A 25,407-nucleotide genomic window follows, 5' to 3' on the forward strand; every position below is an offset into this window, starting at 1 on the left:
CTGATGAAGTAACACGGTAGCTAATATTAAACTCAAAATCATTGTTCATCAATTGTCTAGAAGTATTTCTGGTCTGCTATCTTAAATACAAAGTCAGTGACAAATGTCTTTATTCGTATACGCTACTACAAACAAAATAACATTGGATGATGCAAAAAACGCAACCCAACACCCACTTTCAGTTCCTTTTCCGTGTAAAAATATTAATGCACTGTTGTCACGAGTCTGTACCAAATTTGTGCCAAATGCTGTTCCATTTTGTACATTTTGCCACTAACCCAAATGCTGTTGCATTTTGCCACTAACCCAAATGCTGTTACATTTTGCCACTAACCCAAATGCTGTTACATTTTGCACAGATAACATGTGTGTTCGATCTTTTAAATAATGTAGAATTCATGGTTCATGGTTGTGTTAAGTCTGGTCCGGATTAAAACATACCTCAGGCTGATTATGAGGGCGAAATGGCCACTGTAACAGGTCATGAATATAAACGTGTAGCCTATTAGTAAAACACACAATGGGTGCTTATTATAATAATGCCCTTTAGAGAATTGTACAGCTGTTTGTTCTAAGACTCAAAAGCATCTGATTGATCACATTTAAACAAATGTTAAGCAACCTTGAATGTCTTTTTTAATGTGAAGCACTCTGTGTACACGTAGGCTACTATGAAGGGTGCTATATAAATAAAGTTTTACTTACTTACTCATTATATTGGTGAGCCAAATGCACAGAGCTGCTGCCTGGACTTGTTGAAAGCCTCTGATTTCCTTTCTCTAGCATATATTATATGCTAGACTAGAGCAGTGTATGTGAACCTTCACTCAGATACATGTTTTACCCACTGCATGGTTTTGGAATATGATGTTTCTTTTTGTTTTTTGTTTTGTTTTCTTTCTTTTCTTTGTTATTTTTAGCCTCTGTGAGGGACTTTGTGTTGCGTTTAGCATGAAAGGTGCCATATACATAAATAAAACTTGAATTTGAATTGTATTCAACAAAGTGCATCAGTAGGCTAACACACATATGTGCTTCGGTTTTTCAGTAGCGATCTCAATTCAGTGTAGTGAATAGTGCGTTGAATAAGGCCTACAGATTAAATAATTTATTTTGATAGACGAGCCACTTTGCAAAACCTCGCTGATAAAACTAGAACACTATAACGATGAATCAGACAATGCAAATGTGCTTAGTTTCCTTTATTTAGCTTAAATCAAGTGCAGTATCATATCATATCTAGTATCTGTTCCACCTTCGCTGGATGCAAGCGCGCTCCCGCGGCCAGGGGGAACACTTCCTATCGGGGATACACACCTTGGCACGACACCTGTAGGCTACACAGTGTCTTCTCTCTTTCTCTCGCTCGCTCCCGATTCACATAAGCTACCGGTAAAAATAAATGTGTGAAAACATTACAAGTGAGAAAAAAAAGTAGGGATGCACGAAAAACATGAAATGGGAACATTGTAATAATTGTTTCTGCAGCGGTCTTTGTGCTCTGTGCGCGTTCACATAAAAGGGCACGTTTGGCGTCATATGATTCTACTTCCGCGTAAAATCGACACAGACGCTGATTTCAGCCAAGAGAAGTTGTTTTAATGGAGAGCATGAACAACACAAAAGATCACAGCCAAAAGCAACAGTGCTACAAATATGGGGGCTGCTTTTAATTTTTGACAGATGAACACTGCGTTACTTTTAAATATGAAGCTTTATCCATTTAAACAAAATAAACTAGATCAACAACAACTGTCATTTTAAAATTGGGTTTAATATTGTTTATAGGCCTACTAATCGCAATTATAGAATGCGAGTGTGTGTTTAAGCGAGGCTGTGTGTGCGTAATAGGGTACAGTGAGTTTTTTTTAGGTGCGTATAAATCTCATATTGTCTCAGTACAGTGACAACAATGACCTTTTTAACTGTGAATATAGCGTGGACATGGTTTACTTTTGGGCAACACTGCTATAACAGGAGAAACACTGAAAATAGTTTGGGCCATTCATATTCCATGAATAGCCACATAAAAGTGAATTATTAACTTTAGGCTGTATAGTTATAGGCTACTGATTAGGCTATCAGTCCTGCTGCGAGCGCACAACAATTTTCAGTGTCATCCACTGTATAAAAGTAAGATACACAGGCTATAGCCTATATAGTTAGGGAATGACCTCCTGATGCTCGGCTCAACAGGTGAGTAGATTAGTGTTTTCCCTCATCTGAACATCTGGGCGGAGACGCAGAGAGAAAGTAAACAGATCTGATCCAGCTCGACTTTCAAAGTAGGTGACAGGTGCCAGCTCTAAATGAGTTAAATTGTGAAACAGACGCGCTTTTATAGGCGATTTTAAGATGAAACTCTGAACATAACCTGGTCGAGGCCAGGTTATGAGCTATGGTGATCTAGACGGGTTAAAATAGAGCCAACTTTGTGATGGGTAGCCTATCAACATTTAGCTCCATAACGCACTAAACTCGCTTCGTGATATGTATCTGAGCCACGATCCGACCCTCCCTCACTCATATCCTGTATTCTGTGATTTTTCTATTAATTTCTAACCGGCTCATTTCAGTTTTTGCTGGTAGCCTACACGCACGGTCTCCCTCTGTCGCGCGCGCGCGCTCTCTCTCGATCGGCATAGGCTACCTATAAAAAATAAATATGCCTACATAACCTGCGAAACCATGAAATGGAAGCATTGTAATTGGCTTGCTGTGACCGAGGTAGGCTAAATGCTCAGAAATCGATTGTGTTTAATTTGTAAGCTTCAGAAACCATCAAACACATAGGCTAAGTCACTGACTGAGAGACCTGTAGTTTTAATGTAGGCTAAACAAAGCAATTCAAACAAGGAAAACCAAATGGACTGTCAGACCGTCTTGGTGGTTATTAAAGCCTGAAGAAAAAAATAGTCAGTTTTATATGAGACTGTTTTTTCTGAGTCCGTTTAGTCTTGACAACTTTTTTTTCTGAGGCCTTTTGGTCCGATTATTTTTTTTCTAATTCTGTTTAGTCTGACAACTGACAGAGGTTTCAGGGACCTTGTGCCTTTTCAACTAAGGATGTCAGCCAACTCGAATTTTATTGAATAACCGAATACTGAAACAACTCGATTTTTCTGCAATGAACAATAAGGAATCACTTCATATTTGCACCTCTTACATGTCCAACTTAAGCCCCCCTCCAAAAAAAAGAAAGAAAGAAAGAAAAGGGATAAGAGGAGGAACACAGGCTGAAAGAGGAAGACATGCCCTGACACAGCAAACTAGCAGTACCACTAAATAACCACCAAGTGTCGTCCTTAACCACCAGTCGTGGATGATATGCAGGAGGACAATGGGCACACGGGACAGATTCACAGTTCACACCATGGATGTATTATGGTTCACACCCAGTCTAATATCGGTGGTGAAATACTCAATGGCATTTTCTGAAGTGATCATAGTTTTACGATGTACACTATTTCACTGTGGATCCACATTAGGTTTCTTTACAGGTTTCACACCACGTGTTGGCGGTAGGAGGTCGTTCCGTGCACAGCTGCTGCAGTTTGACTGCGGGTTGTTCAGAGGGGCTGTATACCCCCATTTGGGCCCCATTGTTACACAATTAATTGGATTGTGAAAAAATAATCACGGTAGTACACAGCAGAAAATGTGCCAGCTTTAACTTTACATTTCCCATCATACCGACTTGTGGTAACTGTGACTAATGCAAGAAAACCGTCACGCAATGCGTAGGCGGAAAGGGGTGCACATGAAGCCTGATAAGAACATTGCTATGTATTTTCTTGCTATGATGTAAATTAAAATAGGGCACAAGTAACGATTTTTTTTTTTCATCTGCATCATGCTGTTTATGCATCCAATAAATGCTTCGCCATTGTTTGCCCATCTTGCAGCTGTAATCAGAACCGTCTGCTGGTAACAGGACCTAGATCAGCCAACCGCATTTCATTTCAGAAGCTGTCGCCTATGTGGTCCTTTAAGTGTCAAACAGCTAACGTTTTTTTTTTGTTTTTTTTGTTTCCAGCTAATTAAGTGACACCAGTGCATGCAAGCATGAATATCATTGTGCACTAGATCGACTCATCGATGGATTCCTGTTAAATGTGCGTGTGGACGGCTGGTCATGCAGTCCACTGGACGGTCGATACGCAGCTTGATGACCGGAAAATAAACGTGCTCATCAAAAGCAAACCTCGTCACATCGTCAGAGAGCATCGGGGGTGCGTTTTTACCTAAGGGTGGAGTATAGAGCAAAAATAGCTCCGGGCCGCTGGCGGATCGACCGCTTCATTTGCGCAGCTGCATATCCCACTTGAGTGGAACTGACTGAGCTGTAGCATCAACACAGGAGTTACCAGCGCTTTTACCGCATCCTCTCACTGGCACTGTCCCACGGCTGCTGCTACTGCTGCTACTGCTGCTGCTGCTGCGTCTGCGAGTCTGGATCCCTGAGCAGAGCAGAGCAGAGCCGCGACGCGAGAGCGGAGAAGACGCGTAAAAACGCAATGATAGACGGATAGAGGAGGGGGGGGGGGGGGCTTCACGTCGTGGAGACAAGGGGAGGACGGTGAGGGAGAAACGGGGGAGTTGCAGCAGCCATAGCGGTCTACAGAGCTGCGCAGCGGTCGTGGTGGAGGTTGGTCATGGTCGGACGGGGACTATGCGCCGGGGTGTTTAAGCCCCGGTTTGGGAAGAGGGGGAACCGGTTTGGACTCGTGCCATATGTGTGCGCGGCGACGGTGTGCGCAGCCGTGCTGGCTCTGCTCTTCGTGGACTTCATCGAGTCGTGGGTCACCTCGCTGAGCATGAACACGGTGGTGGAGCCGCACGCCGGCATCATCCCCCCGCAGAGCGTGCCTCCCACCAGACCCGAGGAGTTCCTGCTCATGCCCAGCCCGCTCGTGTGTCAGCGTGCCAAGCCTTACCTCATCACCATGGTTACCACGGCTCCTGCCAATCAGAGGGCCCGCCAAGCCATCAGGGACACCTGGGGAGGAGAGGTGGAGGTGAGGGGCCTGAGGGTCATGACCCTGTTCATGGTGGGTGTGGCGTCTGACCCGGGACTGGCCAAGCTGCTGATAGAGGAGGCGCGGGAGCGAGGAGATCTGATCCAAGGGCGGTTTTTGGACACCTACTCCAACCTCACCCTGAAGACCCTGTCCATGCTGGGCTGGGCCCGTCGGTTCTGCCCTCACGCTCACTTCATGGCCAAAGTGGACGACGATGTCCTGTTCAACCCCAGTGCCCTCCTGCACTTCCTGAACAAAAGCCGTAACCCCTATGAACAGGGAGACTTGTACCTGGGGAGGGTTCATCTCCACGTGGCTCCGGACCGTGACCCAGATAGCAAGCACTACCTCCCTGCGGGGGCCTACCCTCCCTCTGTCTTCCCAGACTATTGCAGTGGCACAGCTTACGTCCTGTCCCGCTCTGCACTGCTCAAAATCTCCCTGGCAGCCTCTGCTTCACCCTTGTCTACGCCTCTGCCACCGGAGGATGTGTTTGTGGGTCTGTGTGCTCGTACGGCCGGGGTGCTGCCTTCACACTGCCCCCTCTTCTCCGGTGGTCCGGGCGTTCCCTATGGACGCTGCTGCTATCAGGCCATGGTGTCCATCCACCACATCGCACCCAGGGAGATGCTGCACTTCTGGGCTGACGTTCACTCATCCCCTCCCTGCTCATGGCTGAGTCTGCGTGCTTCACTGGGGATGTGCAAAGTCAGGGCGATGCTCGGGTCAGCTCTGGGACTGGAGCAGGGCTTGTGACTGTGAGGTCTGCTGAGAGAGAGAGAGAGAGAGAGAGAGAGAGAGAGAGAGAGAGAGAGAGAGAGAGAGAGAGAGAGAGAAAACTGGTATCAGTGAGGCTGTGCCTTGCTTCAATACTGTGAACAGCACAAGTGCTCTTCAGATTGTGAAGCTACACTGTGTGCACTGAGAAAATGTCAGTTTATTTTTATAGCTTTATTTTTTTAAACACTACAATGCATTTTACTTCCTTTTTTTTTTTTTTTTTTTTTTGCAGAAATGGGGAAAGACCAGCGGGTAGTATGAAGAACTGTCACAGTTATCCTTACCCAACCTTTAGACTGTTATGGCATCCTGCATTATTACACTGACACATGCTGTAGATTTAGAACAAACAGCACAGGCATGCAGATAGTATTTGACCAGGAAATGCAGTTGCTTATGTGATAATTGCACATCAGAACCAGTTCTTCCAGTAAGAACCTTCCATTACGTCTGACATTTATAAGCTGCTACTATTATATACGTAGTTTATCACCAGGTACTTAAATTGTAGATCTTAGTCCAAGATGCTTAAATGCATGTCACCAAAAACCAGTAAAATATATATCAAATCACACGCTGCATATACCCAGTAGGAAGGAAGTAATAATTGATTAAAACCTCTCGTGTTCAAAAATAATCACCCTTATACATGAAAAGAATTCATGATGTTATTCAATAATAAAGACATGATCAGATGTGCAAAGACTGGGCATTAATTGATCTGCAGGAGACAGTGAGATGTATCTGAGCATCACGATGAGAGGGAAGACTCACCACTGAACAGCAGCCTTTCCAACTGTATCGGTATTAGACACTGAAGTGGGGTGTGACATGGTGTTTTGTGTGATTGGGTCCTGACTCGGTTTAGTCTCTGTTAAGCCGGTTTTGGAGGATCCATTTTTGAAAATATCAGAAGTTAAGACTCAGGCTGTCGAGCTCCTCACAACATGTAAAGAAAAGAGGAAGTCAGTGTGTGTACACTCAGGAAACATGTGTGAGTCAACTACCACAACCAATAAAAAAAAAACCCCTCTGTATCTTAGTTGCTTTGCCTGCTGTCGTTTCTTTAAGACACATGCACACACAGTTGCGACACATTTCTATAACACGTGTATTCTCACAGACTTCATAAAGAACATTGAAGCAAATTTACAACTTACAACAGTTTCCACAATCCAGAAGGAAACAAGAGTTGAAAAGTTGTCAGGCATCATAGGTTTCTTTCTATAGAAAACTATCACACATCATTGAATCATCATCACTTTCATCGTTTGTCACACTGAAAACCTGAAGGCAATTTACTTACAAAGCAACCACAGTATATGAAGTTATGTGCCAAGCAGTGGCACGGATCCACAAATAAATACTATCTTTCATTACAACTCTTAACTCTCTCAGAGCAGCAATGCATGCTGGGAACTTTAATTTATTAGGTTACTCAAGTTGTAAAGTGAAACCAGTCTTCCCAAGTTGGATCTGCTATGAAAAACCTTTCAGGATAATGCATGTTGTGACCTGTAATTCAACTTTCAACTCAACTGTGGTTGCGAATTTGATAAATGGAAACTTTTATCAGGCAGTGAAGATACAGCTTCAAGGCTTGTGTGATTCCCCTTTCCATCCTTCGCATCTAATATTAAAATAATCTTCTGACTATACTGTAAATGTAATGTAAATATTATAATCATTACAAAGTTCTTTTGCACAACCAATTATCATTGTTACTAGTGACCATACACCTGGTGAGTTAATGAATGGGCTTACAGTATTGAAGTATGTTTTTTATTCAAGCGTGCTTTACATTTAGACACAATGTCAAATAACACTATGTTTATTTTAAACATATTAATATAAAAACATTTGACATATGCTTAGTCAGTTCAGCCTCCAAAACACATAATTTGTAAAGGTCAGAAGCGGGTGAAAATTCTGTTTATCAGTACAGAAAAAAAAATACAATTTGACACTAATTCTCTGTGACACCCATGCCAGCCTCGGCAGCTCACATTTGTTGCCCAGTAAACAGAGAGTGCTCGAGGCTACAGACATTAAATAGAAGCGGCCCAACCACTGCACTCAACATTGATTGCGAATGAACTGCCAACCATTAGCAGACAACATCCAGAATGTCTGCAGCTTGTCTTTTGTTCCCATAGTGCGGGTTAAGTCTTCAAAAAGTAAGTCCTCTGTATGAAGTTCAAGAGGTCACTCCCACAGAACATTACTGGGGTTTGGGCGACACAAAGAGTCCTATTTTTCTATTTTTTGAATCTGTCCAGAGCAGACTTTGAGCTGGATAACACTGCCTTCTTTTTCTCCCTCTCCTCTCTTTCTTTTTCCATCTTCATTTTGTCCTCCAAACTTTGCCTGATTATATCCTGTGGGGGTAAAAAAGTCAAGAGATGAGCCAAGCAATGCAGACACAGGGGGAAAAAACAACATGCTTTAATCAAACTTCATTTTAGACTCTGGATTACTCACCCTCTGGTCCTCGTGAGCCACTTGCTTCTTGCGCCTTTCAACACTGCCAGCAGAACTACGACCTTTTTTCTTATACTTGGGAACAAATTTTTCTCTGGCAAGTGGGTCAAAGCCCTGAAAAGACAAAAAAAAAGTTGAAATCAATATCAAAGCAATTCATTTTAAATTGTGCAGACACGTAATATGCAGTAAGAATTTATCTTTGCAGACACTGACCAGAGCTTCAACCCTGTCTTGGTGCCTTTGTTCAAGGGTAGCTTGGTCAACATGGCCCAGCTCACTGGGGTCCAGGGTGATGAGCTCCGGCTGGATTTTCTCCAGCAGGGCTTTAACCTCCCATTCCTGCCTCTGCTTTGCACTGCGGTATGGATTTGCATCCAGGCCATCAAAGTTAGGTTCACCCGCACCTGTGAATTCAGACAGCAGGACAGCAGAGGTAAAGAGGGAAGGAGAAGAAAACAGATAAAAATGTGAAAACAAAACATGAGTCATGAGATTACTGGTGGTTTGTGTCATATGTTAATGGTTATTTTGACCTCGACCCATTTTGGTGGGTGAAATCAAGTCGGACCTGGTACGAGCATGCTGGTGAAACCATCTCCATGTCCGACGCCGAGGACGTCCTCAAAGGGACAGAAGTGCAGCCCCCACACTGTTCCCCGAGCTCTGTGAGCCATGTAGGGTTTAGTCACCGGACTGCTCCACACGTCCTTGTACACCTGCACAGAGGTGGGGAGTTTTCACAGACATAACTTTATTATCACGATTATTATGCATTAATTAATTTCACAACACTATGAATGTGTAAAATCAAATATAGTCAAAATATAACTACATTTCTCATTGTTTCCAAAAAATATTTCAAATGTCTATTAATATATGACCAATTCTTAATCCCCAGGAGAAATGTTTGAAATATTCAGGTCATGAATTGTTATCTATACCAAATGTTTGCATTTATTTTAATCGCTTTTCGTTTTGCTTTTTTTTTTAAATTAAAAATGACACGCTAACATTTAAATTCCTACCAATTCAATGTTACGTTAGTTAAATGGACCAGTATCTGTTCAAGTTCAACAACATTATTGTTCCCCAGTGGGGCAATCTGTGCATTTACCTTTATTTTTGCGCACATCTGCCAATAAGGTTCCAACATCAAATTTTTGTGAAAGTAACAGGATTTAGGAATCTTTACAATCAATTAATTGTGGCGTTTAATACCACGATTAATTGTGAAAACAAGTAATCGTGACATCCCTAGTAACCAGCATGTAAAGAGGTCTAATATGTGCCAACAGTGTGATGTTGAAATGTGATATGAGCCTCTGGGTATGTAACACAATTCAACATTTTGCTTTACCAAAGTTGCAGTTTTTGCTCATCATGGTATATATTCAGCTATGTGTGTCCGAAACAAAAACCCTCTTCAAAGGTTGACAGCACGATTGTTTCTACAGAGGCAAATCATTAACGGTGCAGTGTAGAGAGGATGAGCACCTGAACAACATCTCCTGTAGCTGCAGAGAGGAGCCCCCTCTGGCTCAGAGACAAACAGGAAGCTCCAGCTGGGAGGAAGTAGGACTTCAGGGGCTTGAAGGCTCTTATATCATATATCTTCAGCTTTTTATCCATTCCAGATGTCACCATGTATCTATCAAGAGAGAAGACAAAAACGACAGATTGCTCTCTGGTGGACAAAAGGGGAAACTGCAAGTCCAAGTCACAGCAGAAAATATAAGTTATTCATTGTGGAAAATGAAACCGATTATCATTGATCGATTATTTCTGCCATCTTGTTGATCATTAACCACCCAACACTGTGTATGGGGAACACTAGCTCTGTGCAGATATTTGGACTGATACAAAGACATGCAATTCACTTTACATAAACCCTTTTGGATTTCTGAGTAACTTGGTCATAAAATACCAAAATGTTGTTTCCGTATAAGTATGCAGTTCACTCTTTACACTATACATAGTCCTGACCGTTGTTACCAGTTTCATCAGTGCACACAACATTTCTCTAGGAGTGCTCAATGATTTTCTTAGTGTGCTGTCAAATTACAGTTTTTTTTCCAATTGCTAACAAGCATTTGTCAATATTGAAGCTACCTTTTGAAAATTATTAAAGGAGCTACATGTAAGTGCTGTGGCCAGAACTCTTACTGCATCAAATTCAAAATATTGCAGAGTACTCTTGAGGTCCAAAAGTAAAAAAGTTGAATCACTGGAAGTGACATCATAAGCTCATGGAGAAGTCGGATCCTGCTTCTCCTGCTTTTTCTTCCTGTGATTATCTTTAAAGTATATTTTTTGGCTTTTTGCCTTTATTTGATAGTGATGACAGTAGAGATAGACAGGAAATGGGGAGGCTGAGAGAGGGGGAATGACACGCAGGAAAGGTCTGCCCGACGCGGGATTCGAACCGGGGACGCCTGCGGCGAGGACTGTAGCCTCTACATGGGGCGGCCGCTCTACCCACTGCGCCACGCACCGCCCCTTCCTGTGATTATCATTGTATGCTTCACCTGTGTCTCATTAGGGTGAATGCTGAAAGCACTATGTGCCACAACGTGTACGTGCTTTTTCATGCTCATATACAACAGCAGAAGAATGTAGAGCTCCTTTAATTATTAGGTGACTGACAGGACTGTCACTCTGCCTTCTGCTCACTGACATGGTGACTTCCTCTGCACTCTGAGAAGCTGACAACTGCTCTTCACATCATGTAAGTAGATTTATTTTCTGTTGTTAGAAATGTTTTCATGGAGGACTGAAGCTTTCTGTTAAAGGGTGTTGTTCGTGGTATTTTAATGCAGCATTTTAAATGAAATTAAACATTTACATTTTGGTAAAAGTTGCGAAACTGTAGCACGCACAGTTGATTTGTTAGGAATTTTCAAAGTTTTTAAATTTAGATGCTTACTGTGCCCCTGGTAGCATAGGCTGCCTCGACCCCAGTAAACTGTGTAGCACAGATTAGCATGAAACAAATGTAGTTTTTTGCTGTTGAACCAGTACATTATGGGAAATGAAACAGGATGAATTTTATGGATGAAAATGTTTGAACTGATAGTGGAAACAAACAAAACAAAAAACAAGCTGACTCATTGATTTGTGAAAAATATCAACATTGTTCTTGATCAAGCCTTTAAATAAAACTATGTAGTTTCTCCACCTTAACTCTTTCGTGACCTTTGACGAGTTTTCCCGTCACTGCATGTCTGAACGTTGGTGACATTTGACAAACTCCTGTAGGAGTACATATGAGAACAGGCATATCCTAAAGTTCGCTGATGACTCTGTCATAATAAGTCTTTTAAAGGACAGTGAAACTGAGCATGGTGCTGTGGTAGATGATTTTATAACATGGTGCAATGATTTCTTCTTGTCAATCAATGTGCTAAAAACAAAAGACATGCTTATTGATTTCCGAAAATCCCAACCTAGCAGTACTCCTCGGACAATCATTCAGGACAAGGAGGTTGAGATTGTATCAGAATATAAATATTTAGGGACTCTCATCGACAATAAGCTGAGTTTTGAAGCAAACACAGTTCAGCAGCGCCTGTTCTTCTTAAGAAAATTGAATTCAATGTTTTATCGAGTCTTTTCTTACTTATGCACACTATGCACTTTAATGCATTGTGTAGACTGTTTACATTCTTACTTGCTCAGAGCATTATGTATTATTATTATTATCATCAACAGTAATTTATTAGTAGTATGTTTTTATTATTCGTACTGTTTTTTGATGTATTACTGCACTATGTTGTGGCTAGTGACATGTCGATGTCTTGGATGCTGTTTTTTTGTCTTGTGTTTGTAATGCTTGCTGCAAATCCAATTTCCCTCGGGATATGAATAAAAACCGAACTGAACTGAACTGAACTGAACTGAAAACTCGTCCAAATCGTTGCTTGGAGTTTTTCTTGGTTGATAGGATGAATCGTGCTGCTGCTGCAGCCAGAACGAGGTCTCGGCAGCTACAACTGCACTCTGCAACTTCCTAGCTTATTAGCTGATCAACATTGTTCTTGAACAAGCCCAGCTAGTTGATCCGGCTGAAATCTGAACGGGCAACTCACTAATCGTCTTTTATGTGCTATAGGGCCTCATACCATGCTCATCACCTATACGACAAACAGGGAATGTTCAGCACCAGCTCAGGTGAGACACCGCCCATCCCCTCCTTGGTGCGTGTCAGCAACATGGCCGCCACCTCTCCAGATGTTGCAGGTTTATCCTCAAAGTAAATCTCTGTATTTGTATCTCACAGACAGCCTCCCCTCAGGCTACGACTGTGGCCCTGGGCCGGGGCACCAGGGGTCACATGGTGTTCATAGAGGAGATCGCCATGGAGATAACCATGGAGATTATCATGAAGGCAGTCATAGGAAATGTAGCCATGGCCATGACCACGACCACCACCGGGACAACCACAGCTTGACCACGAACACGACCACAGCCCTCATCACCATGGGAGCGGCGGTGGTAGCCCAGATCGTGACCACGGCCCTCGTGGTTGCCATGGGAGCGGCGATGGAAACCCAGGCCGCGAACACGGCCTTCGTCATCGCCATGGGAATGGCGGTGGGAGTCCAGGTCGCGACTACAGCCCTCGTTGTCGCCATGGAAGCGGCGGTGAGAGCCCAGGCCGTGACCATGGTCCACGCTGTTGCCATGGGAGCGGCGGTGGGAGCCCAGGCCGTGACCATTGCCTTCGTTATCGTCATGGGAGCGGCGGTGGGAGCCCAGGCCGCGACTACAGCCCTCGTTGTCGCCATGGGAGCGGCGGTGGGAGCCCAGGCCGTGACCATGGCCTTCGTCATCGCCATGGGAGCGGCGGTGGGAGTCCAGGCCGCGGCTACAGCCCTCTATGTCGCCATGGGAGCAGCGGTGGGAGTCCCAGTCGTGGCAGTGGCAGCAGCAGCAGAAATGGGAGTGGAGACAGCTGCAGTGATCATGAGTTCATCATTCTTGACTTAGACAGTTATCAGATTTTTATGGATGTCTGCCTCATTTTCAAAGTTTTAAACGCACTTGCCCCCCCACCACTGAATAAATTCATTCAGAAAAAAAATAATGAAGGACGAAGAACCAGAGCCTTAACAAGAGGTGATTGTAATGTACCGAGGCGTAGAACAAAAAATTGTCAAATGGTTAGTTCTGTAAGAGGAACTCAGTACTGGAACAAGTTACCACCACACATCAGAAACTGCGATAACTACTTACTCTTTAAAAAAAATCTCAAACATTGGTTAAAAACAAATCAGACATGTACTCATATAGCTTAAATACTGTTTAATCTGATGTCTGTTCCCGGGCATATGGTGTATTGTTCTTTAACTGTGGGTTAAAATTGTCTGTTCTTATTTTGTATGTCTGCGTCTGTTTTGCCTTGGTATTGTCTGTCTGTGTTCTGACTTGTAATTGTCCATTGTATGACTTGTCATCACAAGGTTTTAAAGTCTTCTGTGTTTATGTCTTTTAGAAACCTGCCTTGGGACTGCGGCTGAAATTTAGCAGTTGTGCTAAGTCCGTCACATTTACACTAATGCTTAGTGCGTCAGTGTTGATGAATGTGCACTGTCCCAATTCAATAAATAAAGAAATGAAATGAAATGAAATCATGGACACAGACGCACACAGACGTAGGCGTGGGCATGGACGTGGTGAGAAGTCAATTAAATACCGTATTTCCTCTAATAAAAAAAATACAAAAACTCTGCCGCCTGGAACAAACTGACAAGGATATGATCAGAAACTCTTTGAAACTTTTGTGGTCTGTCTGTGAAGCCTGGCGGGAGTGAAGCTGACCTCATCCTCTGCTCCAGAGAGGGACAGCCTTGCACTGTCGAACAGCAGGTCCGACAACACTACCTCATCTCTAGACGGTGGTGGTGAAAAGTTTTTATTAAAAGCTTGTCTCGGGCTTCCCACTCCCACAATGTGCAGGTCACAACTTCTCCACAAGAGTGTTTTGAAGTTGTTGGATTATGTATTTGATGAGTTTAATGGGGGAAAACGAAAGTACATAACGTGCGCCTCCGTTGCGTTAGCTGAGCAGCTCGCGTCTCTGCCCCGGCGATCTAAAAACAGCTTAGGCTCTTGCACAAGTTGAATTATGCAGGAAACGTGTTTTCAAGGAGCGTGTATTATCTGTGAGTTACATTTAGCTTTGTTGAATGTTGTGAACAAATGCTGCTGAGGATGGATGGCTTATTTGCGAGGTTTTATTTGCTATGTAAAACCTGGCAAACAATATCTGAATGTTGTGCTCACAACAGCAGGTCAGGGGTTCCCATTAAACTGATAGTGAAAAACTCCCCTCATAAACCGAAAGTCCACATACAACCAAGCCCATGCACACACACAATAGTGCACAATAGTGGACCACAGGTCTGCTGAAAGGGGGCTGGCTAAGCTTATCTGAGAGAGGAGGTGGAGCGTTTTTGAGGACTTAAAAAAATGTTTCAGAACCTCTAATACTCTCAAGAAACAAAGTTTAACATAATTGTCAGCCTTTTTTATTTACAGTCTCTATGTAACCTGCCCCCCCCCCCTACCTCACAGACCTGCTCCATCACCACACCCCCTCCCGCGACCTCCGCTCATCCGAAGGAAACATCCTGTCACTACCCACACGGACCAAGCATCGAATCTGGGGGGACAGAGCCTTCTCCATCACTGCCCCCTCCCTCTGGAACTCACTCCCCAAACCCATTCGCACCTGCACTCACCTCCCAACATTCAAGACCATGTTAAAAACACACCTTTTTAAATCAGCTTTTAATACATAATTTCTGTGTGTGTTTATATTGTTTTCTATGTTTTATACTGTCTTTGCTGCTTTTAACTGAATTTATATGTCCTGTGTTCTTAACTGAATTTATTGTATGTAAAGTGTCTTTGAGCTCCTGGAAAAGCGCTTATAAATAAAATTTATTATTATTATTATTATTAAAGGTGTACAGAAAAGAAAATTGAATTTGAGCCTACTCTGGGTCATAAAATTAGTGTAATAACTCATCTATCAGACGATGTAGGCCAAACTTTGTGCAAAATTCTATTTTTGAGTAAATCCGTGATGAAAGTGTGTATTTTAGTGTAGTTTTTTTTTTTCGTATTGGATAATGCAGGCGCACGGATTATACGTCAGCCTGTACACGATTCACTAGCCACTGATATTGGATCTGTAATCCGTCATTCAAACGTCTGAGACACGCACACACACACGGAGCTCGGGCTCGCCCCAAACTTTGAATATCCCGCCCGCTCGATAACGACCAATCAAATTCATTTTCCTTACTCGGGTAAACTCGTGTTGCAGCTCGTGACAACTCGGCGCGACAAACGGGACAAACGGCCATTTCTGTACACCTTTAAATTGAACAAACGAGTACCCAAAGGTTCCTGCCTCTAAAAAAAAAGAGAGAGAGAGAGAGTTTCAAGGTGACTTACGTGCCCGTCTTATCGACAGCGACAGAGCGCACGCCGCCCTGGTGACAGAGCATCTTAACAAGGGCTTCTTTCTGGTTGGGCGACCACAGGGTGACTGTGCCGTTGGGGTGTCCCAGGTGGATGATGGCGTTGTGAGGGTTCTGGCACATCACGTCGAGCCGGCCGGTCTTGGTGCAGATGGCTGCAACCTCTTTTCCCACCGACACATCCAGGTACTGCAGGAAACCTGTAGCACTCTGGAGACAAGAGTGACAACAGGAAGGTTTAGTCAGAGGTGGTAGCTGCTGGTAAATTCAAGACAGTTTAAAGGGATAGTTCAACATTTTGGCAAATTGGCCCATTGCCATAATCGCTATAGTCATAGCAGTAGGTTCGTTACCTTTAATTGTCGGTATAAGCTATTTTTAGAATGGCGGAGTGGAGCAGCAGGCTGCTCAGGGCTATGCTATGGAGGCTAAGGGAATTTCTTGGTTTCCCTCATCAAACTCATCAAATACACAACCCAACAACTCCAAAACGCTTTTGTGGACAAGTTGTGAGCTGCACAATCACCACGCTATGAGATAATAACGGAACGTTATAAAACGGAGCCGTTTTAGAGGTAAATTCATGCAAAACCACTGATGTGCGTTGCGTTCAGGGACAGTTTTTCAGCAAGCAGACTCTGTATTTACCCTGTATTTACCTTGAAAACGGCTCCATTTGGTAACGTTCTGTTATTATCTCATAGCGTGGTGATTGTGCAGGTCACAACTTGTCCACAAAAGCGTTTTGGAGTTTTGGGATTTTGTATTTGATGAGTTTGATGAGGGAAACCAAGAAATTCCCTTAGCCTCCATAGCATAGCCCTGAGCAGCCTGCTGCTCCGCTCCGCCGTTCTAAGAATAGCTTACACCGACAATTAAAGGTAACAAACCTACTGCTATGACTGTAGTGATTATGGCAATGGGCCAATTTGCCAAACTATCCCTTTAAGAACAAAATAAACATGTTTCATTTGAAAAACTGTCAGAAATTAATTTGTAGGACATGGAGCAAAGTTGCTGCCATAGATGTATATTGATGCACTATGACAATCACTGTGCATCGCTAATACACAGCCATAAATCTCCCTAGAAATCAGATTAGATTAGATTATAAATCCCTTATGATTATTACGTTTGACGTTTTCTTAAGTATCAAAATACTCCAGTAACAGTTCTCTGTGCACATACGTGGGTACCCTACAAACAGGGACCACTATCAGCTAATTCAGCACACCTTAATAAAGAAACTGTGTTGTCTATGGGTTTTGAACTGTTATTTGATTTTACTGTTTTGCAGTGTTTAAAGTTGTCTGCTCATGTTATTTGCTGCCATCTTGGTCAGGTCTCTACTAAAAACACCCGATACAAAACATCAGTTCAGTGGAAAATTCAGCACTCACCACCAGAGGATAACTTTTTTATGACTGAATCTAAAAATGATATATTTGAAATGAACATGTCACACATCACATGCAAAAATGTAAAGCACAGTTTTACTGAACCCACCGCTGTGGCTAGCAAAAAGTGGTAGGGGAGGAACTGCATACGAAGGACGTCGTTGAATTTGCGGATGCAGTGAAGCTCTATTCCATTGGAGTCATAGATATACAGCCACTTCTTCTGAGCCACTGCATACATGGCTTCAGTGTGGAGCCACCTGCACAAAGTTACAGAGAGCATGTTCACAGCTGCTGGCAGGGTGAAGCATGACTGGAAATATGAACTTACTGGACTTTGTGTGGCGTTGGATGACTTACTTCACATCATTGACAGACTCCATCACGTTAATTTCACACGTCAGCTGTTTGGACACCCAGTCTATACAAGCAACATGGCCTCTCCTCCCACCGAGCAAAAGGTGCCTGCAGGACAGTGAACACAACATTGACGACGACAAATGTGCAACTCAAACATCTTTCCTTTATTGTCCACAATGTGGAACTATGTCTTTGGCTTCACCACATAAAACCACATAAAATCACACAATAACACACATTAAATAAATAACATGTCATTCAATACACAAAGAAAGAGTAAAAAGGTGGTGTACATAGCTCTAAAATGTCCTGGAATGCGTTCATGGATTTAATGTTGTAATTGCATTCGGTATGAATGACTTCTTATAAATATTTTTTGTTGTTTTGGCAGCTCTATAGCGCCTTCCTACAGATAGACACAGTTGATGACTAGCTGGAGAATAGTGGAGAACAGACGCAGAGACCGACAGGAGCAGTAAAATTTTGATGGCTTGTTTTCATTGCAGACGAAACACCACACTGCAGGTATATGTCACTTTTTCACTGCAGTGAGTCATTTAAACCCTCCAGTATTAAAGAAATGCAACCCTAGTATAGACTTTTTATTGATTATGTCACCAGACTTTTAAGTAATGTCATAAAACTATGGACCAATAAAGATATCAGGGTGACTTTTCTATAGTACACTAAGATAGCCGTTTGGTGATGTAAACACAAAGAGCAAGAGAGCAACTCAGTGACAAACACTTCATATACACCTCATGTAAATGCAGAGACTGTGAAACTGACCGTCCAGTTTTGCTGTAATCCAGTCGATAAGGTCCAAACTGAGACAGCTTCAGGTTAAAGTACTGAGGAGAGAAAAGGTAAAGATGTAATTTTATACGCTGCTGTCTTAATGAACAAAAACAAAATCTTACCATATTCTCTACTGCACATAGGGCAACTATGGTGTAAATAACTAATAAGGTCTATATATTATTGCCAAGAGGCTCCTGGGCCCAGTTGTTCAAAAAGTGAAATCTGGATCAAAACTATCCAGATTTTGAAATCCCTTGTTTTGCCATCCAGGATCAGGTAATCCATCTTACTTTTATCCCAGTTGTTAAAAGCACCGTTAGATTGGATCAGTCAGATCCAGATACAAACTTTTCAAGTACCAAATCCGGATAATGAGTGCCTTATTGGGACTACATATCACACCAAAGGCTGCTTGGAATAGCAGCATGGGATCACTCAAAGTGTATTTATTTTTGATAATAGGATTGTATTGATAGGAGTGTATTGTTTTCTGTGCTGTTTTTTGTTTCTTCAAAAACAGCCAGTACGTATCCCAATCCTACCAAAACATTTTCAACAACACAAATTGAGGGTTTGATCCAGATTAAAACCAAAATTGGATTACGTGATCTAATCTGATCTCAGATTCCGTTTTTGGTTTTGAACAACCCATTTTCAAGATTTGATCCAATCAATTATCCAAAATCCAATCCGATTACCTTTTAACAACTGGGCTCTGCTCTGAGGCACTGCATGTTTCTTATCATTATTTTCATCTTCCATTTTCACTGATATTTCTGACCCCTTTCCCATATATTTATATGAACTCTCTGTCAAACACAACCACACAGGCAAATTTATGTGATAACAGTTGGACTGTTTAAGCTGTAAACCTGAATTTGAGAGGAACATTAAAACTGAATCTCACTCAGTAAAAAGTACAATCACCATGGCAAACTCTAAGGACAGGCTGACACTTCTGTTTTATTAGACAGACTTAATGTTACGTGGTGTGATGCCAGCCGTTAGCAAAATGTTAGCAGTTTTGGTTACAAAAGTGCTATATAAAGTTATTTGTTGTTATTATGTCACACTGGAGACTGCTTTCAGGAAAAAGGAAACATGAACAAGATGCACTGCTGCAGCATGAAGGGTGGTGCTACCAGAAATGTTGCCTGTCTATCACTTGTCATCGGCCGACACGCCCTGTTGACTGAGTATGGGTGAGTATTATCTCCTGTCATGTGGCTAGACAAATAGATCAGACCTGCTCAGGGTGGTGAAACAGGTCTGTTCCAAGTTTGATTTACTCATAGGTCACATACCAGAGACACAACCTCACACAACATTTGAGAGGTACATTTCAACTGAATCTCACTGCTTTTAATTGTAATTAGTTTTCTCACAAAAACTAAGCAAGTACAATCACCATAGCAACCTCTGAGCACACACACATGTGGACATATAGGGTGTGTGTGGTGTTTATTGCCTACTTGACTTGTCAAAGTCCAACACATACACACACTGATATACAAATGAAAACACACACGGGTTGACAGCTCCTTAAAGGAGAATTCTGGTCATTTTCTAAATAACGCTCTACAGCTCTAGGTCCCTGAGTGCAATCAAAGGAAAAAGTCCGAGAAAAATATGTGCAGACCGGACCTAGCTCTCCTCCTGATAGCTGCAGTACACTGCAGTTAACCAGCGAAGTAATGGGGGCAGTTCTTCTAACTGTGACTTTGGCCTCTATAATGCTCAAAATATCACTACAAAAGCTTTGCAGCATCCACCACTTCCTCTGTAAACGTGGGCTTTTATCATACATCTGTTTACTCTAGCTTCCAGGGTAGACCTTACTAGTCGACTGTCGAGCTCAGGACTGTTTCCATATCAACAAAGACTAAAACGCGAGGAAAACATGGATTTAGGAGGGGAAAAAAAGATTTTAGATGGGGAAAAAAGCAGTTATATTCATATTGATGCTATTTTTCCCATCCAAAATTATTTTTTTCCCCTCCCAAATCCATATGATATTTTGAGCATTATATAGAGGCCAAAGTCGCGGTTAGAAGAACTGCCCCCATTACTTCGCTGGTTAACTGCAGTGACATATCAACTCAACATGTTTGTTGGAAAACATCACATTATACAAGTCCTAATAGACGGAGATCGTGTTCTGGGCAAGGAAAATAGGCTAAGCTTAGCTACATATTTTTGCTAAAGCTTCTAGCATAAAGATTGTTGTATCTTCAATGGCCCACTATAGCTCCTCTGGTGCAAATCAAACACACATTTGATTTGGACTCAAGCTTTCACGGTCTTAAATAAATGGGTGTGAGCATGTGCTGTGTCTTGTTCATGCACTTAGTTTATTCACCTACAGCTGATGTAGGTTGTACTACTCCTGCTTTGAAGAGTTCACATGCAGACTAGTGTCTAGAAATGCGGTGTGTGTGAAGAAGAACCTTCTCTGTCTTATTGATCTCAAGGACAAACAATGAAGAAGGTTTCTCTTTACGACCAACTAGTTCATCACAGAGTTTAGCTATAAATCATCTTCACTCAACTGGATGTTTTTTTTTTTTTTTTTAAGTAATAAGGTCTATATATTATTGACAAGAGGCTCCTGGGCCCAGTTGTTCAAAAAGTGAAATCTGGATCAAAACTATCCAGATTTTGAAATCCCTTGTTTTGCCATCCAGGATCAGGTAATCCATCTTACTTTTATCCCAGTTGTTAAAAGCACCGTTAGATTGGATCAGTCAGATCCAGATACAAACTTTTCAAGTACCAAATCCGGATAATGAGTGCCTTATTGGGACTACATATCACACCAAAGGCTGCTTGGAATAGCAGCATGGGATCACTCAAAGTGTATTTATTTTTGATAATAGGATTGTATTGATAGGAGTGTATTGTTTTCTGTGCTGTTTTTTGTTTCTTCAAAAACAGCCAGTACGTATCCCAATCCTACCAAAACATTTTCAACAACACAAATTGAGGGTTTGATCCAGATTAAAACCAAAATTGGATTACGTGATCTAATCTGATCTCAGATTCCGTTTTTGGTTTTGAACAACCCATTTTCAAGATTTGATCCAATCAATTATCCAAAATCCAATCCGATTACCTTTTAACAACTGGGCTCTGCTCTGAGGCACTGCATGTTTCTTATCATTATTTTCATCTTCCATTTTCACTGATATTTCTGACCCCTTTCCCATATATTTATATGAACTCTCTGTCAAACACAACCACACAGGCAAATTTATGTGATAACAGTTGGACTGTTTAAGCTGTAAACCTGAATTTGAGAGGAACATTAAAACTGAATCTCACTCAGTAAAAAGTACAATCACCATGGCAAACTCTAAGGACAGGCTGACACTTCTGTTTTATTAGACAGACTTAATGTTACGTGGTGTGATGCCAGCCGTTAGCAAAATGTTAGCAGTTTTGGTTACAAAAGTGCTATATAAAGTTATTTGTTGTTATTATGTCACACTGGAGACTGCTTTCAGGAAAAAGGAAACATGAACAAGATGCACTGCTGCAGCATGAAGGGTGGTGCTACCAGAAATGTTGCCTGTCTATCACTTGTCATCGGCCGACACGCCCTGTTGACTGAGTATGGGTGAGTATTATCTCCTGTCATGTGGCTAGACAAATAGATCAGACCTGCTCAGGGTGGTGAAACAGGTCTGTTCCAAGTTTGATTTACTCATAGGTCACATACCAGAGACACAACCTCACACAACATTTGAGAGGTACATTTCAACTGAATCTCACTGCTTTTAATTGTAATTAGTTTTCTCACAAAAACTAAGCAAGTACAATCACCATAGCAACCTCTGAGCACACACACATGTGGACATATAGGGTGTGTGTGGTGTTTATTGCCTACTTGACTTGTCAAAGTCCAACACATACACACACTGATATACAAATGAAAACACACACGGGTTGACAGCTCCTTAAAGGAGAATTCTGGTCATTTTCTAAATAACGCTCTACAGCTCTAGGTCCCTGAGTGCGATCAAAGGAAAAAATCCGAGAAAAATATGTGCAGACTGGACCTAGCTCTCCTCCTGATAGCTGCAGTACACTGCAGTTAACCAGCGAAGTAATGGGGGCAGTTCTTCTAACTGTGACTTTGGCCTCTATAATGCTCAAAATATCACTACAAAAGCTTTGCAGCATCCACCACTTCCTCTGTAAACGTGGGCTTTTATCATACCTCTGTTTACTCTAGCTTCCAGGGTAGACCTTACTAGTCGACTGTCGAGCTCAGGACTGTTTCCATATTAACAAAGACTAAAACGCGAGGAAAACATGGATTTAGGAGGGGAAAAAAAGATTTTAGATGGGGAAAAAAGCAGTTATATTCATATTGATGCTATTTTTCCCATCCAAAATTATTTTTTTCCCCTCCCAAATCCATATGATATTTTGAGCATTATATAGAGGCCAAAGTCGCGGTTAGAAGAACTGCCCCCATTACTTCGCTGGTTAACTGCAGTGACATATCAACTCAACATGTTTGTTGGAAAACATCACATTATACAAGTCCTAATAGACGGAGATCGTGTTCTGGGCAAGGAAAATAGGCTAAGCTTAGCTACATATTTTTGCTAAAGCTTCTAGCATAAAGATTGTTGTATCTTCAATGGCCCACTATAGCTCCTCTGGTGCAAATCAAACACACATTTGATTTGGACTCAAGCTTTCACGGTCTTAAATAAATGGGTGTGAGCATGTGCTTTGTCTTGTTCATGCACTTAGTTTATTCACCTACAGCTGATGTAGGTTGTACTACTCCTGCTTTGAAGAGTTCACATGCAGACTAGTGTCTAGAAATGCGGTGTGTGTGAAGAAGAACCTTCTCTGTCTTATTGATCTCAAGGACAAACAATGAAGAAGGTTTCTCTTTACGACCAACTAGTTCATCACAGAGTTTAGCTATAAATCATCTTCACTCAACTGGATGTTTTTTTTTTTTTTAAGTAATAAGACATCAGCAGTTGGATGTCAGAGGTGAAATTATCCAGCACTTTCACCAGTTTCCTCACCTTTGCTCCAGATGTTATATCCACAGCTTCTGCGATATCCTCCTGAGAGATCGTACACGTGTCTTCATCCTCATCTCCTTCTAGAAACCTGAGACCAGAGAGGAACACATTCACGATCAAGCTCTTAAACAAACCTCATACACAAGTGTTAAGAACAAAAGTGACACTTTTAGTAGAAATTACCCTGCTTCCTCTGGGAGTAGGAGGTCAAACCGGGCGGCTTGTTTCTGGGCCATCTCTGAAGCTTCTTCAGAGCGAGCTATCGCATCTCTCAGCTTGAACTGGTGACGCCGATCCTAAGAGCAGACAGGGAGAAAAAACTGAGATGCTGGCTACAAGTGAACTCCACTTACTTACCAGACATGGGATAATAGAAAAAAAAGCATCATGGTGTTTACCTTTTTAATTTTCTCTTTCCTCTTGAACTTCTCCATCCTGTCTTTTGGGATTGGAGCAGGACCAGGGAAAGGGTCTGATTTCTGAGAATGAGTATGAACAATATTAAGGATTTACAGTACTAACACAAGAATATGGGGCAGTTAATAAACATTTGAGAGATAATATAATACCTATTTACATATGATGTTCTAATATGAATAATAGAATATAAAAACATAGAACAAAATGACAAATTAAATGAAATAGAAACTCTTACCCCTGATATGAATTTCTTTTGATTTCCATGACTCTCTGTTTGCTTTCCGTTTTTTCTTTTCCTGGTTTTCTGAGTCTTTTGCTCCCCCTGCTGATGAACCTCTCCGCTCTGCCCTCCGTCTTTTCCCACTTTGTTTTCATCTCCTCCCTTTTCCTTCTGCTCCTGCCAGTACCGAGCTGGAGGCTGCTGAGGAGGAACAAACAAACAAACAAACAAACAAACAGAGACTTTAGTTTGTGTGTGTTAGGGTGGCCAAACGACCTCTTTTGCCCAGACATGTCCACATTGTAATCCCTAGGAAGCGTCTGAAATAAGTTAGTGTCTCTGGTTATAGAGAGATATTTTGTCGTATAGCTGAATTTTCTATCAGTACAGGCGAGGCATACTTATTGTATATGTATAAATGAGTCGTCTTTTTTTGTAAACATCAAGTATCATTTAAGTAGGAGCCGAGTGTCCTCTTTTTTGGAAATTAAAATATGGTCACCCTAGTGTGTGTGTGTGTGTAGCTACCCATCCAGGACACTACAACAGTTCAACTGTTAACAATCGTCCACTGTTACTTTCTGTCTGTCATCATGTGTCCGGAGATCAACTCGACCCACCGACGACGTTTCAGTCGTGACTTTCACTCACAATTTAATCGCAGTTACCTTTTTCTTTTTTCCCACGTGTGAAACGTTCGCCGTTGCCTCGCTGGGGGCCGCCATCTTTGTTGTGTATGTTTTTCCACTTCCTGTGATGTGTAGCCGCAGTAGCTACGTCACTTCTGGTTGAACTACCGCTTATGGACTATCATCATTATAGATCATTATTTTTATTTTTTTTCATATACTGTATATCTATATCTATATATTTAATTTAAAAAATGCATTATGTATATTTTGCCCGCTATTTTCTTTAAATAAATATGTTAATGCTGTATTGAAGGATCATTATGTTGAATTAATTTACCTTTTATTACATAAGAAAGAAAAGTACGTAGCCTATACACTGTATAGTACATTTATAATGTGAATTGTCGTGTTTTTTTGTTTTAAATTTATGATAAAAAAAAAAAATTAAATTACACCATGGTAACTGTAGTGGCCTTCCTCCAAATTAACCATGAGGAGCAACATTTTTGTCGCCATGCAGCAGGTGTCAGTTCAGTTATCTAGCTCAGTGGTTTTCAAAGTGGGGGGCTGCCAGGGGTTGGGGGTCCTCAGCAAATTGAAGGGAAGATGAGAACAAATGCAAATAATAGGCAAAACACATAGTCTGCACACCAGCTCCAAGGTAATTGTTTGTTATCACATTGATAATAAACAGTTACCTTGGAGCTGCTACTGGTGTGCAGACTTTGTGTTTTGCCTATTTCATGCATTTTCT

The 25,407-nt window shown here is 41.9% G+C and overlaps 2 protein-coding genes across 5 annotated transcripts; one reads left to right on the forward strand and one right to left on the reverse strand.

Moving 5' to 3' along the window:
• Positions 1 to 4,075: 4,075 nt before the first annotated feature.
• On the forward strand, positions 4,076 to 6,819 carry b3galt4 (UDP-Gal:betaGlcNAc beta 1,3-galactosyltransferase, polypeptide 4). Of its 3 annotated transcripts, none has more exons than XM_085782699.1 (2): positions 4,076 to 5,784; positions 5,839 to 6,819. In XM_085782699.1, exon 1 carries the CDS (start codon positions 4,656 to 4,658, stop codon positions 5,775 to 5,777), a length of 1,122 nt encoding a protein of 373 aa, XP_085638825.1. In that variant the 5' UTR covers positions 4,076 to 4,655; the 3' UTR covers positions 5,778 to 5,784; positions 5,839 to 6,819. The 3 variants fall into 3 exon arrangements, with proteins under 3 accessions (XP_085638825.1, XP_085638826.1, XP_085638824.1); XM_085782700.1 differs by having other exon boundaries at positions 5,855 to 6,819; XM_085782698.1 differs by having other exon boundaries at positions 4,077 to 5,784; positions 5,843 to 6,819.
• Positions 6,820 to 6,900: 81 nt separating this feature from the next.
• wdr46 (WD repeat domain 46) lies at positions 6,901 to 24,755 on the reverse strand. 2 transcript variants are annotated; one of them, XM_085782703.1, is made up of 14 exons: positions 24,690 to 24,755; positions 24,037 to 24,219; positions 23,780 to 23,860; positions 23,565 to 23,677; positions 23,382 to 23,469; positions 18,319 to 18,380; positions 17,530 to 17,634; positions 17,279 to 17,429; positions 15,747 to 15,982; positions 9,780 to 9,933; positions 8,854 to 9,001; positions 8,499 to 8,689; positions 8,283 to 8,396; positions 6,901 to 8,179 (listed from the first exon to the last, which is right to left on the reverse strand). In XM_085782703.1, exons 1-14 carry the CDS (start codon positions 24,744 to 24,746, stop codon positions 8,060 to 8,062), a joined length of 1,803 nt encoding a protein of 600 aa, XP_085638829.1. In that variant the 5' UTR covers positions 24,747 to 24,755; the 3' UTR covers positions 6,901 to 8,059. The 2 variants fall into 2 exon arrangements, with proteins under 2 accessions (XP_085638829.1, XP_085638827.1); XM_085782701.1 differs by having other exon boundaries at positions 24,037 to 24,222.
• Between the last annotated feature and the right edge of the window lie 652 nt (positions 24,756 to 25,407).

The sequence above is a fragment of the Trachurus japonicus genome, chromosome 7 (assembly GCF_045865225.1).
Source record: "Trachurus japonicus isolate A0001 chromosome 7, Traja_1.0".
In the NCBI taxonomy this organism is placed as follows: domain Eukaryota; kingdom Metazoa; phylum Chordata; class Actinopteri; order Carangiformes; family Carangidae; genus Trachurus; species Trachurus japonicus.